Below are 14,090 nucleotides of genomic sequence, written 5' to 3' on the forward strand. Positions count from 1 at the left end.
AGAGACCTATAGGGGGCCATCCCCATGGCCGAGTGGTTAAGTTCATGCTCTCCACTTCCACGGCCTGGGGTTCGCTGGTTCGGATCCTCGGCATAGACCTACACACCGCTCATCAAGCCATGCTGTGGCAGCCTCCCACATAGAAGAACTAGAATGACTTATAACTAGGATATAGAACTATGTACTGGGGCTTTTGGGAGACAAAAAAGAGGAAGCTTGGCAACAGATGTTAGCTCAGGGCCAATCTTCCTCACCAAAAAGCGTGCAAAAACAAGACCTATGACTATTTTTATAATATTTTATTTCATAAGCTGGGTATTGGGCACATAGGTATTTGGCTTAGTGTTAGTCACATTTAATATCAGTCCTGAAATATTTCACAATTGAAAGATTTCAAACAGAACAAAGGATTAAGTTTTTTAAAAAGACAAACTGAAAATGCTAGAAGAAAAAGCAGGTATGTCTTAGTGGTGTCTATAACCTTTTACTCCCTCTACAAATGGATGTATAATATGTAAGAAATAGTCTTCAAATTAATATTATCAATCATTCATAAAAAACATTGAGCCGGTCTTGTGCCCATTTCTTTGATTTTTGCTCTGAGAAGTTGATATGGAGAATATATGTATTTCCAGACTGTTCTTGACTTTTAGAAAAGTTTAAGGCACCTTGACTGAAGTGAGCAAACTAGAATCCTGAGTAGGGACAATGAGGTCACATTCTGTGGATTCATTCTTCCAGGTCTGCAAAACAGTAAGAAACCATTTCCTCAGTATTAGAGGGATCAGATAGCAGCAAGACTCGGAAAGCTTCACCAAACTGTCTTCTGTTTCTACCATATGCCTCCCAGAGGAACCAGAACTAGCAATTCTAATGGCCTTGCACAGTTGTAGGAGAACTCCTGCCACTACCATGCATGTATCTATGACTTTCCCTCCTTTATATTTTCCCCTGTGAACATGAAGGACTATAGTAGTAGTTAATTATGTTTTCCGAATATTTCTGATTCTCTGCCTTCCAGGACGTGGTAGGACTGCGATTCCCAGATTCTTGGTTTGGGTGGGGTCATGTGAATAGTTCTGGTTAATAAAGTATAGGTGGAAGAAATCTGTGTCACTTACAGACTAGAGCTTTTCATTGCTGGTGTGAGGCCCTTCAGAATCTTACTTCCTTTTGTCACAGCAACCTGCAAGTTTCAGTTTGGTGGCTGCTCTCTCAGCCTGGGTCCTGGAATTAGATAAAAACTAGAGTTCCCAGATGATCCTTGATGAGATTATGATACAATCAAGAAATAAACCTTTGCTGAGAAAGTGCTAAAAATTCCTTTGTATCATTCAGTTCAAATGTCCCTTCAGAGAGGCAATCCTTGACCACGCAGTCTAAAACCCACCGCAAATATCAGTTGCTGTCTAACACAATCCCCTGTTTAATTGTCTTCATAGTACTCTTTACTTTCAGAAATGGTTTTATTTATCTGCACTTCTTTATTCTATTCCCCACCCCCTGCCAAAAAAAGCCCCCAGAATACTCCATGAGAATAGAAGACTTGCCTGTTTCATTCACTGCAGTATTCCCAGCACTTTGAGGATAGAGAGACATGAAAGAATCAGATTAGCCTGATTTTTACAGGCCATGGTAAGTGCAATGTGAAGTCACTGAAGGGTAATGAGACTCTGACTACTTTTGGAGAATGGACTGGAAGTGGGCAACAGTGGAAGTGAAAGTAGATCAGTCAGTAAACTCTAGCATTGTTCTAGGCAAGATAAAGGGGGGTTGAACAAGTATGGTGTTTGCAGATCAAAAAGATAGGTCTTGTTTATGTGGGAATTAGGGAAGAGAAGCATCAAGAAGACTCTTAGGTTGCTGGCTTTAATAACTAGATAAATGGAGGTGCCATTTAATGAGATGGGGAATATAAGGGAAGAGCACTTTGGGGGGACTGTGGCAGAGAGTTGGATATCTAGAATTTCCTTCTGACTATGTTATGAAGACATCCTAGTCAAGATATCAATTAAACAGCTAGATACTGTCCATGAAAATAATCCATAAGCAATCTATAAACGAAAATATGGGTGAATTTGTTCTGAGCTGAAATCTGAGGACCATGGCCCGGGGCCTTTCTTCCCACAGGAAGAAAGGGCACCAAAGAAGTGAGGTGTACAGAGTGGTTATATACCGCCAAGCAGGACGTTTCACATATGATTGAAATGTCCCTCCCACAATAGTCACAAGATTGCCCTGTCGGCACAGCTCTTGATGGACACCGCAGGTAGTGGGTCTGCTATCTCAGAGGGCGTAGCAGGAGGCAAGTCTGTTGTCTCGAGCTGGGCAGTCACAGGTGAGCACAGCAATCAGTTTCTAGCCTAAGGAAAGACGCTTAAGCCTTAAGGAGATGCCAACTTTGGGAGAGGGAGGGAAGTTGCACCTTTATCTCAAGGGCCTTTGTTCTTGCCATAGGGAATATCTAAAGCAGATATACAATGCATGCTCAACAGCCACGGTCAGGCCCTTTTGGAAAGACAAGGTGAGGCCGAATTAGGTTTACACCAAATGGCTTCCTCATATTCTCCAATATATCCTATTGCTTGCCATTTTTATTTGTCAATACAAACAAGTTGAACTCAGATTTGGGATGCAGATATAAACCTGAGAATTTATAAACCATTTAAGATCACCTGTGTTGGGGAAGTGGGAGAATTCCTCCCCCACCCCTTTTTCTTAAGGTTCTTATGGCTGGTCAAATAATTTAAAAGGCAGGTTAGCAGGAGAAAAATCAAACAAAGTTTAATAGCATGTATACATGGGAGAAACTCAGGAGAAACAGTAACTCAGTCATCTGGCTGAGGCTGCCTGTTTAAATTTCTTCAGCTACAGACAAGGAGGATGTTGGGGGTAGTGATTTGGAGCTTCAAAGGGGAGGAAGGCAACTCCTGGAAATGGAAAAGCAAATGTTTGGTAAATAGAACTTTGATAAGAATGGGCTTAGCAAGGATCCTCCCAGTCTACCAGATACCCAGAGTTATCTAAGGTGATGGCTTGTCCTGGGGACTGGCCTTTATTTTAAATTTCTTTTAGTCAGTTGGGGAGAAGGTGGAATGTTCTTCCTGAGTCTTCTGAGCCTTTATTTTCTTCAGCTTGAAATAATCCACATACCAGAGTGGTGCATCTTGCGGTGGGCGGGGCGGGGGTGTGGGCATGCCCTGAACCCCATCACCTGCATAGGAAAAATAGATTTCAACATTTAGGGGTTAGATAGTATAAGAGGAGCCACTAAAAGTGAGAGAAGCATGGGCTATCCAGAAACCCAACAAGAAAAGTATTTCAAGGAGCAAGTACTCAACTGCTTTGAATGCTGCTAAGAACTCATTTAAGAGAACAGAGAATTTATATTTTTTTCAGCTTTGTTGAGGTATAATTAACATTAAAAAATTGTACATAGTTAATGTATACATTGTGATGAAGTTGGACAATATGCTTACACCCATGATACCATCACCACAATCCTGGTAATAAATATATCCATCACCTCCAAAAGATTTCTTACGTCCCTTTGCTTTTGTGTGTGTGTGTGGGAAGAACATTTAACATAAGACTTATCCTCTTAAGTTTATAATGTTGTAGATCTCTAGAACTTATGTATCCTGCATAACTAAAACTTGATGCTGAACAACAACTCTCCATTTTCCCCACTCCCGTCCCCTGGCAACCACCAATCTATTTTCTGCTTGTCTAAGTTTGACTATTTTAGATACCTCCTATAGGAGAAATCATGCTATATTTGTCATTCTGTGACTGACTTGTTTCAGTTAGCATAATATCTTTTTTTTTATTGAGTTAATGATAGGTTACAATCTTGTGTGATTTCAGTTGTACATTAATATTTGTCATTCGTGTTGTAGGTGCACCATTTCACCCTTTGTGCCCGCCCCCCACCCCCCCTTTCCCCTGGTAGCCACTAATCTGTTCTCTTTGTCCACATTTTTAAATTCCTCCTATGAGTGGAGTCATACAGAGATTATCCTTCTCTAACTGGCTTATTTCACTTAACGTAATTCCCTCAAGGTCCATCCATGTTGTTGCAAATGGGATGATTTTGTTCTGTTTTGCAGCTGAGTAGTATTCCATTGTATATATATACCACAACTTCTTTATCCATTCATCTGTTGATGGGCACTTAGGTTGCTTCCATGTCTTGGCTATTGTAAATAATGCTGCAGTGAACATTGGGGTGCATAGGACTTTTGGGATTGCTGACTTCAAGCTCTTTGGATAGATACCCAGTAGTGGAATGGCTGGATCGTATGGTAGTTCTATTTTTAGTTTTTTGAGGAATCTCCATACTGTTTTCCATAGCGGCTGCAGTAGTTTGCATTCCCACCAGCAGTGTATGAGGGTTCCATTCTCTCCACAACCTCTCCAACATTTGTTACTATTAGCTTTAGATATTTTTGTCATTCTAATGGGTGTAAGGTGATATCTCAGTGTAGTTTTCATTTGCATTTTCCTGATGATCAGCGATGATGAGCGTCTTTTCATGTGCCTATTAGCCATCTGTATATCTTCTTTGGAGAAATGTCTGTTCATGTCTCCAGCCCATTTTTTGATCGGGTGGTTTGATTTTTTGTTGTTGAGTTGTGAGAGTTCCTTATATATTATGGATATCAAGCCTTTGTCAGATATATGACTTGCAAATATTTTTTCCCAGTTAGTGGGTTGTTTTTTTTGTTTCAATCCTGTTTTCATGTGCCTTGAAGAAGCTCTTTAGTCTGATGAAGTCCCATTTGTTTACTCTTTCTGTTGTTTCCCTTCTCTGAGAAGACATGGTGTCCGAAAAGATCCTTTTAATACTGATGTCAGAGAGTGTACTTGCCTACGTTTTCTTCTAGAAGCCTTATGGTTTCAGGTCTCACCTTTAGGTCTTTGATCCATTTTGAGTTTATTTTAGTGAATGGTGAAAAAGAATGGTCAGTTTTCATTCTTTTACATGTGGCTTTCCAGTTTTCCCAGCACCATTTTTGGAAAAGACTTTCTTTTCTCCATTGTATGCACTCAGCTCCTTTGTCGAAGGTAAGCTGTCCATAGATGTGTGGTTTTATTTCTGGGCTTTCAATTCTATTCCATTGATCTGTTCACCTGTTTTTGTACCAGTACCATGCTGTTTTGATTACTGTAGCTTTGTAGTAAGTTTTGAAGTCAGGGATTGTGATGCCTCCCGTTTTGTTCTTTTTTCTCAGGATTGCTTTAGCAATTCGGGGTCTTTTGTGGCCCCATATAAATTTTAGGATTCTTTGTTCTAATTCTGTAAAGAATGTCATTGGGATTCTGATGAGATAGCGTTGAATCTGTAGATTGCTTGAGGTAGAACGGACGTTTTAACTATGTTTATTCTTCCAATCCATGTACATGGAATGTCTTTCCATCTCCTTATGTCGTCATCCAATTCTCTCAGAAAGGCCTTGCAATTTTCATTATATAGGTCCTTCACTTCCTTGGTTAAATTTACCCCGAGGTATTTTATTCTTTTTGTTGCGATTGTGAATGGTATTCAGTTAGCATAATATCTTCCGGGTCCATCTATGCTTTTACAAATGGTAGTATTTCCTTAATTTTTAAGTTTGAATAATGTTTAATTGTGTGTCTATCTCGCATTTTCCTCATTTTCTTTATCCACTTGACTATTGATGGACATTTGAGTTGTTTCTATATCTTGACTATTGTGAATAATGCTGCAATAAATGTGGGAGTGTAGATATCTCTTCACAATCCTAATTTCAAGTCTTTGCATATATACCGAGGAGTAGAATTGCAGGATCATGTGGTAGTCTATTTTAATGTGGTTTTTTTTGGTGAGGAAGATTGACCCTGAGCTAACACACCTGTTGCCAATCTTCCTCTTTTTGCTTGAGGAAGATTGTCGCTGAGCTAACATCTGTGCTAATCTTCCTCTACTGTATGTGGGATGCTTTCACAGTGTGGCTTGACGAATGGTGCTAGGTCCATGCCCAGGATCTGAACCTCCGAACCCCAGGTCGCCAAAGTGGAGCACACGAACTTAACCACTATGCCATCGGGTTGGCCCCAGTCTTCCTCTATTTTTTGTACGTGGGATGCCACCACAGAGTGGCTTGATGAATGGTGTGTCGGCCCACACCTGGGATCTGAACCCATGAAACCCCAGCCGCCAAAGTGGAGCGAATGAACTTCGCCACTATACCACCAGGCCAGCCTCTATTTTTAATTTTTCTTTTTTTTGAGGAAGACTGGCCCTAAGCTAACATCTGCTGCCAATCTTCCCCTTTGTGCTTGAGGAAGAGTGGCCTTGAACTAACGTCTGTGCCAATCTCCCTCTATTTTATATGTGGGTTGCTACCACAGCATGGCTTGACAAGCGGTGTATGTCTGCACCCGGGATCTGAACCTGCAAACCTGGGCTGCAGAAGCGGAGAGAGCTGAACTTAACCACTACACCACTGGGCCAGCCCCTACTTTTAATTTTTTGAGGAACCTCCATACTGTTTTCCATAGTGGCTGCACCATTTTACATTCCCATCGACAGTGTACAAGGGTTCCAATTTCTCCACATCCTTGCCAACACTTGCCATTTTTTGTTTTTTGGTAATAGTCATCCTAACATTTGTGAGGTGATATCTCAATTGTGATTTTGATTTGCATTTCTTATCAGATTTGGCAATATGGAGGTTATTCATAGGAAAACGTATGAATCAAAGAGGAGGAAAAGAGAGTCCACGTAGAACTCTTTCAAGAAGTTTTGCTATGAAAGCAAGCAGAGAAATAGGCTCAGCTAGAGGGATTACGGGGTAAAGAAAAGTGGTGTTTTGTCTTTGTTTTTTTAAGATGAGCGATATTACAACATTTTTTATGATGAAGAGACCATCCAGCCTGAGGAGAGATTGATGATGCAGTAAAGAGAGGGGATAAGGAAAACAACTAAACCCCTAAGTGGGTAGCAGACATAGGAGTCCAGATCACAGCTGGAAAGACTGAAGATTAACAGAAGAAAAGCCACTTCCTTCTCTTTAATATGATGCAGAAGATAAATGCAGTTGTAGGAAGGATTGTACATTTAGTGGTGGGATGTGGGAGAAGTTCCCTATCTCGTGACTTTTTTCTGAAGTGTAAAGGAAAATCATTGGCCAAGAGAGAACATACAAAATAGTCATCGCGGAGAGCGAAAAAGTAAGTTTTCTAAAACCCTGGAAAAGGATGACCAGCTTAAGGTTTGTGATCAGGAATTTAAAGAAAGCTTGTCAACCTGAAAGCCAGTTCTTTGTGGCCAGGAAAGAGGGCAATAATGAAAAGTGTTCTAGAGAGAGCAAATACAGTGATTGTTGTAGCTTCTTATTTACCCTAAATGATCACTTAAAGTGTATAAGTACATTATAATCTATAACAATGTTAAAGAAAATATATAGCTAACAGAAGTTGGCAAGTAGAAGGAGCAAAGAAGTGTGAGAGGTTAGGTGTGTAAGTATCTTCATCTCGCACAGAGTGAGGAGCTAATGTATAATTTTGAAAGTTGAAAATCCAAAAAAACAGATGTTTGAAGTACTTACCTTATTTAAATTATACGGTTTATCATAAAATAACTAAAATACTAAGAGGAAATAGTTTAAATTATCTAAATCCTCACCTGTCATAAGTGAATCCACAATGTCAAAAATTGATAAAACAATTAGTGATTGAGATCCTTTAATTTATAAATATGGAGGCAGTCACCGGAAGAAATAAAAAACAAAGTGAAAAGTAATTGCCTGTGGAGAACTTTTGTCCCTCATTATTATTTTGTATGACTTGATTTTTTTCATAACAAATGTATGCGTTAGTATACTTTAATAAAATTAAAACAGAAACTATTTAACTGCGAATGAAGGCCTTGAAGTCAGGGCCAAGCTTTGATACAACTGGGTAGGTTTTGTCGAGGTGACATTTATTTCCAGCCCCTTCCCGTGCCCTCTGATTGGCTCTCTCGGAATTGGTTTTCTCCCAGTATCAAAGGGATTCACTGCCCTCCTGCCCCTGGCTTCCTCCCGCCTTCACTGAGGAAAAGCACATCTCTGGTTGTTTTCTGCTCCTCAACTTTGATCATTACAAAATGAGTCTATTCTTGGTCTCATTCTTAAAATGATTTGTTTTTGGCGCTCCGGGGCTCGCGCCCCTGCCTCGTGCCTGCGCCGCTCGTATGTAAATGAGGGCGCGTGACGCGGGACGCGGATGGACAAGGGAAGAGAGAGAGTGGCCGCTGCCCTCGCCGCCCGGTGCTGGAGCCCTCGGTGCGCGGCGGAGAGGAGAGGATGCCGGCGGGAACTCGACTCTTGGCGCCACCGTCTCATGCACTGTGTAGGTTTTGAGAGTATTTTAGAAGGGCTTTATGGACCACGGCTACGAAGAGCCCTGAGTTTATTTGAAGGATTGTCTACCATCTCTTGATTCTTCACAGTCAACACCAACAGAGGAACTGTCATCTCAGGGCCAGTCCAACACTGAAAGACTGAATGCCAAGCAGAAAATTAGCTAAATGCACTCTTTCGAAAGAAAGACCTTCCTCAGAACTGTGATCCTAACATTCCCCTAGTTGCTCAGGAATTAATGAAAAAGATGATACGTCAGTTTGCAATTGAGTATATTTCAAAAAGTGGTAAAATTCAAGAGAATAGAAATGGTTCAATTGGACCAAGTCTAATATGTAAAAGTATTCAAATGAATCAAGCAGAAAACTCCCTTCAGGAAGAACAGGAAGGCCCCTTAGACCTCACTGTGAATCGAATGCAAGAACAAAATACTCAGCAAGGGGATGGAGTGTTAGATCTCTCTACAAAGAAAACCAGCATAAAATCTGAAGAGTCGTCCGTATGCGATCCTTCTTCTGAAAATTCAATGGCTGGGAGACTACAGAGAAACAGAGAGGACTATGTGGAGAGAAGTGCTGAGTTTGCAGATGGTTTGCTCTCAAAAGCTTTGAAAGACATTCAGTCTGGAGCACTGGACAGAAATAAAGCAGGCATACCTCAAAAAACTTTACTTCTCCACTTAGAAGCCTTACCAGCAGGGAAGCCTGCATCTTTTAAAAACAAAGCTCGAGATTTCAGTGATAGTTACTCATATAAAGACAGTAAAGAAACTTGTGCAGTGCTGCATAAAGTAGCCCTGTGGGCAAGAGCTCAAGCAGAGCGCACAGGAAAAAGTAAACTCAATCTAATTTAAAGAAAAAAATGAAAGCCTACAATATGAAACTTCACGTCCTACTGTACAGTTAAAAATTCCTCAACTACGAGTAAGTTCTGTTTCAAAACCACAACCTGATGGTCCTGGTCTGCTGGATGTTATGTATCAAGTTTCCAAAACCTCTCCAGTCCTAGAAGGATCAGCTCTCCAAAAACTGAAAAATATACTCCCTAAACAGAAGAAAATAGAATGTTCTGGGCCCGTAACTCACTCAAGTGTTGACTCTTACTTTCTACCCGGGGACCTCTCTCCTTTGTGTCTTAATTCTAAAAATGGAACAGTTGATGGAACCTCTGAAAATACTGAAGATGGATTGGATCGAAAAGATAATAAGCAGCCCAGGAAAAAACGTGGCCGTTATCGGCAGTATGATCATGAAATAATGGAAGAGGCTATTGCAATGGTGATGAGTGGCAAAATGAGTGCTTCCAAAGCACAAGGAATTTATGGGGTACCTCACGGCACTTTAGAATACAAGGTAAAAGAAAGATCTGGAACACTGAAGACTCCTCCTCCGAAGAAACTCCGAGTACCAGACACTGGGTTATATAATATGACAGATTCAGGGACTGGCAGCTGCAAAAACAGCAGCAAGCCTGTGTAGATTACTTGTTAGGAAAATGTTTGTACGTGTGTTTGTGTGTGTGTGTGTATGTGCACAGGTGTGTGTTTGTGTGTCTATATACACACACGTGGGAATTACAGATGCTCACTCTGACAGGAGACATGAAATTTTGCAGTTGAAAAACCACTTACATGCCTTTTGAAAAAAAGTTTTATTCAGGGTTTTCACTGTGGACAGAATTATATAGTTGCTTACTTAATTCTGATAGTTTGTATTTAATCCTTGTATAAATAGGTGAAAAAGATTGAGGTTTTCTTTAGTAGTCAATAGCATAAAGCGTTGTGGGAAAACAAGTAATTGTCAAGTGAAACATTTTTATAGGTGAAAGACCACCCCAGCCATTCAGTTAAACCATCTTATAATGGAAATATGATATTAATAGTTTTTAAACATTTTTACCTAACATACTTAGAGTTACTGTAAGTACGTCAACCAACCAATCAGAGTTTAAATACGCAGCTATCTCCATACTAAGAAAAATTAATATATACAGTATTAGGACACTACAGTGCATTCTATGAAATATGAAATGCACTCAAGTGCATCCACCAGGAATAGACAAGAAAACCTTAAATGATATGTATAATGAAATTTAATATTTATCATTTAACAGTTGTTGTAGCAGGAAGTTGGGGTTTATAAGGTATACACTTTTTGAAAAAAACTGACACATTGTTAACCCCAGGAGCTATAAAATCCTTTAATATAAGATGGAATACTAAGAACAAAAAGTAATTTAAATTTAATTATTAAAATAATTTAATTTTGTTTTTCATTTGAAAAATAAGCTAATGTGTAAGATTAGAAAAGAAAGTTGGAATGCAACTTAGAGCATGTTTATAATGGGCACAGAAAAAGCTTGAGAATGATCATTTTGGTTTAAATGTGCTGGTTGGTTGATGTTATGACTACTTTAAATTTTAAGGATTGTGATAGACTCCTACTATTGAAAAACCTCAGTGTAACTTTAATATATTTGCTGCTGTGACATTTCAAAACATTTTCAGTTTATCAGAAATGAATTACAGATTTCATTTTGGTGGGCGATAATTATCGTTTTGCTAATAACCAAATTTGCAGTTTGTTCAGGGTCTTAAATGGATTTACAAATATTTAACACTGAAGCTGTTTTGAACTTTCAGTAATGTAAACTCTACTAATTGGGCAGTTAGAAGCTGGGCAGTGCATTTTAACTTTTACTAGCCTCATAAAAGAGACCAGTAATTTTTATATAGCAGTTTTAAAATGTGGTTCAGAGTATCCATGTTGGATTTATGGAGTATGCCGTTTTAGTGGTAAAATGTTATAAAGCATGTGCCTCCATATAAAGATTGGGGATTTGCTTCATATGTTCACAGTTCTCCGAGTGCCCCTTTGCTCTGTTAAAAGTCAGGTTCTGATCATTTTTCTAAGCCAGTTTTCCTAAGTCCAAAAGGAATACTTAAAGCTGAATTTAAAAAATAAGTGCACCTTGTCAAATACTTGTGTTTTTACACTTGTGTTTGTGTGTATCTAATAATCACATATACATGTAATACTAAAGAGATTTTCAGCTATTACATTGAAAAACTGCTTACATATGTATAAGGAAACTGAAGAGAGGGAAATACACAACCAAGTAGATATTTGGTCTCTTCGATCTATACTGAACCCTCTTCAGCAATTAATGTTACCTGCATGCTAGGGTATGAATCCTCTCGCTCTTTTTTATTCCCCCAAGAAAGTATACATAATAGATTGCAAAACAGCAGATGTCAGGGTCATCTTTCTTTTTAAAGAATTAAGCCATATTTTGTGAGGGCCAGAACTTGGATGATTTAATGTATTTCCCCTCCCCGCCCCCCGCGCCCCCAGTGAAAAGCAAAGTTAATGTTTCAACACAATTTTATTGACCTCTTTATACAGAATTTTACTTGCAAAAATTTGGGGGCTTGAAGGCATTACATAATATTTATATTGTATTGAGCTTTTTTATTCCTCACACTATATTTACATTAATAAATTGATTGAGAAGTTTATAGTAAAGGGATACTTACAGAACACTTTTATATCATTTAAAAGATGACCTGACCAAAAACTTGACAGGATTCATAAAATCAGGGATCATTTTGCTATTGACTTCACAGTGCTCAGTAGTTTTATAGGTAATATTATAGTTAATTTGCCGCGTTTTAGTACTTGTATTATTTATTTTTGGTCAGAAATAGTAAATTAAATATTTTTTGATAGTTTGTAGGTAATGATCAACTCCTAACTTTTAAGATTTTTTTATTTTTTCCTTTTTCTCCCCAAAGCCCCCCGGTACATAGTTGTATATTCTTCGTTGTGTGTTCTTCTAGTTGTGGCATGTGGGACGCTGCCTCAGCGTGGTCTGATGAGCAGTGCCATGTCCGCGCCCAGGATTCGAACTAACGAAACACTGGGTCGCCTGCAGCGGAGCGCGCGAACTTAACCACTCGGCCACGGGGCCAGCCCCCAACTCCTAACTTTTAAAAGAAACAAAATGTTTCTAGTTACTGAGTTCACTTTTGATCATACAAACTTGGAAAGGCAGGGAAATTTATGGCTTCCCCTTCCCCCCAGTGATTCCATTAAGATATTCTCTATGTTAAACTTTCAAAGTACTTTATAAATTTAGTTACCAGTTATTACTTATTAATTGACAATTTTCTGAAAAATCCAGTTTCAGCAGACTTTTAATGAAGGTGAAAGCAACCATTATGTGCTTTCTACTTATTTGAATGTTCCTCAAGTATTTTATATTTTAAAAAAAAAAAGAAGGAAAAGAAAAAACGGTGCCTCTGTTTTTAGAAAACTACTGCTCAGTAAAGTTGTTTAAACCATTTCTGGTAGCTAATGATAATTTTATATTAAATTGTATACTAACTTTAGTGAGACTGATTTTTTTAGTTGTTTACAGTACAAATACTTGTATTTGTTTTTTAATTGCAGTATTTCCATTGTCACAGTAATTTAGTAAAACTCTGGCTGCCTTGATTTTGACAGATTTTGTTAATATAAACTGATTGTTAGGCAATTAGTTATATTTATGCATAAATCAATTGCTCTATGATTCATGAATTATTTATTACAATATTTTCTAATGAATTCATGTATCTGTCTTGTGTTGTACTGTAATTCTGTTCCTACTTTGTGTTGTTATATATCTAAATCTGATTGTATGAATTTTAATTGTTCAGTTAACGTGTTTCTAGGTTGTAATTTGTAGTAAAGCTCTTCAGTGCTTTTGCACTTAAATTTAAAAAATAAATAAAAAATAAAAATGATTTGGTTTTGGCTCATGGTAAAAATCAGTAATAATCTAATAACTGAAATTCCCTTCCTCCTCCTGTTCCCATCCCTGCCAAATATTATTTAATGTGTGATCTCATTTAGGGAGATTAGATGGGAGAGTTTTATATGCATGTTTTTGTTTTTTAATCTCAGAAACAGAGGGTTAAATTGATCAGATGCTTCACTGCACGGTGTATTAGTATTACGGTTCATACCAAGTACCTCATGTGATAAATTTATCCCCTTTTATTTTCATCCCCCTCTCTCATTCTCTACCCACCTTGAGAATTTTAACTCTAAATAATGAGCTCAAAAGAATTCATCTCTGTTGGCAGACTGTTAAGGCACTGGGATAGGTAGGGGAAAATTATTTGGGAGTGTGTGAGAAAGAGGCCTTCCCAAGGAACTTCAAATTACACCATCTTTACAGGGCTTGTTTTATTCTTTTTACGTAATGATTCAGTAGTCACTATCAACTGGGACTGGAATTAGGATGGACTTTAAATCTCTTGTTGAGATGTTTTCTTATGGCAAGGTCTCATTAACATCATTTAAACAGAGTATAGCACAACACCCCAAGCAGGTGGGTGCTTAGTAAGTATTATCATGCAGTGATAATGATGATGTAAAACTATAGGCTTCAGGTAAGGGTTGATGACTTATTCACCACACACCTTAAACTACATTCTTAAAACACAGATGAAACTCATTAAATTATTTTGACAGTTTTATATGCTTCATCAACATGTTGGATATGGGATAAACAAACGGCCTACAATTAACTACAAACAATTATTTCCACTATTATTAACGGATGTTCACCAATAGCATTATATAACCTACACAACAAAGAGCATCTACTTGCAAGAAATGCAGCACATTGTTTTTTATTTCCTGTATCTCATTTATTCAATACACATTTTTTCCA

General features: G+C 38.4%; 1 protein-coding gene and 1 pseudogene across 5 annotated transcripts in view; one reads left to right on the plus strand and one right to left on the minus strand.

The window, feature by feature from the left end:
* Positions 1-284: 284 nt before the first annotated feature.
* Positions 285-14,090, minus strand: part of LOC138915580 (uncharacterized) — a 61,190-nt gene continuing 47,384 nt past the window's right edge. For 3 of the 5 annotated variants that reach the window (XR_011421613.1, XR_011421614.1, XM_070222323.1), the window contains one exon: positions 2,759-3,214. Coding sequence is in view for 1 of the 5 variants with exons in the window: in XM_070222323.1 (XP_070078424.1) it covers positions 3,211-3,214 (4 nt within the window). In the remaining 4 variants the exon portion in view is untranslated. Of the gene's footprint in view, positions 744-1,121; positions 1,228-1,550; positions 1,580-2,758; positions 3,215-14,090 lie in introns of those variants that run through there. The other 2 variants (XR_011421611.1, XR_011421610.1) reach the window with 2 other exon arrangements.
* LOC138915565 (ligand-dependent nuclear receptor corepressor-like protein pseudogene) lies at positions 8,086-10,660 on the plus strand (annotated as a pseudogene).

The sequence above is a fragment of the Equus caballus genome, chromosome 9 (assembly GCF_041296265.1).
Source record: "Equus caballus isolate H_3958 breed thoroughbred chromosome 9, TB-T2T, whole genome shotgun sequence".
Lineage (NCBI taxonomy): Eukaryota > Metazoa > Chordata > Mammalia > Perissodactyla > Equidae > Equus > Equus caballus.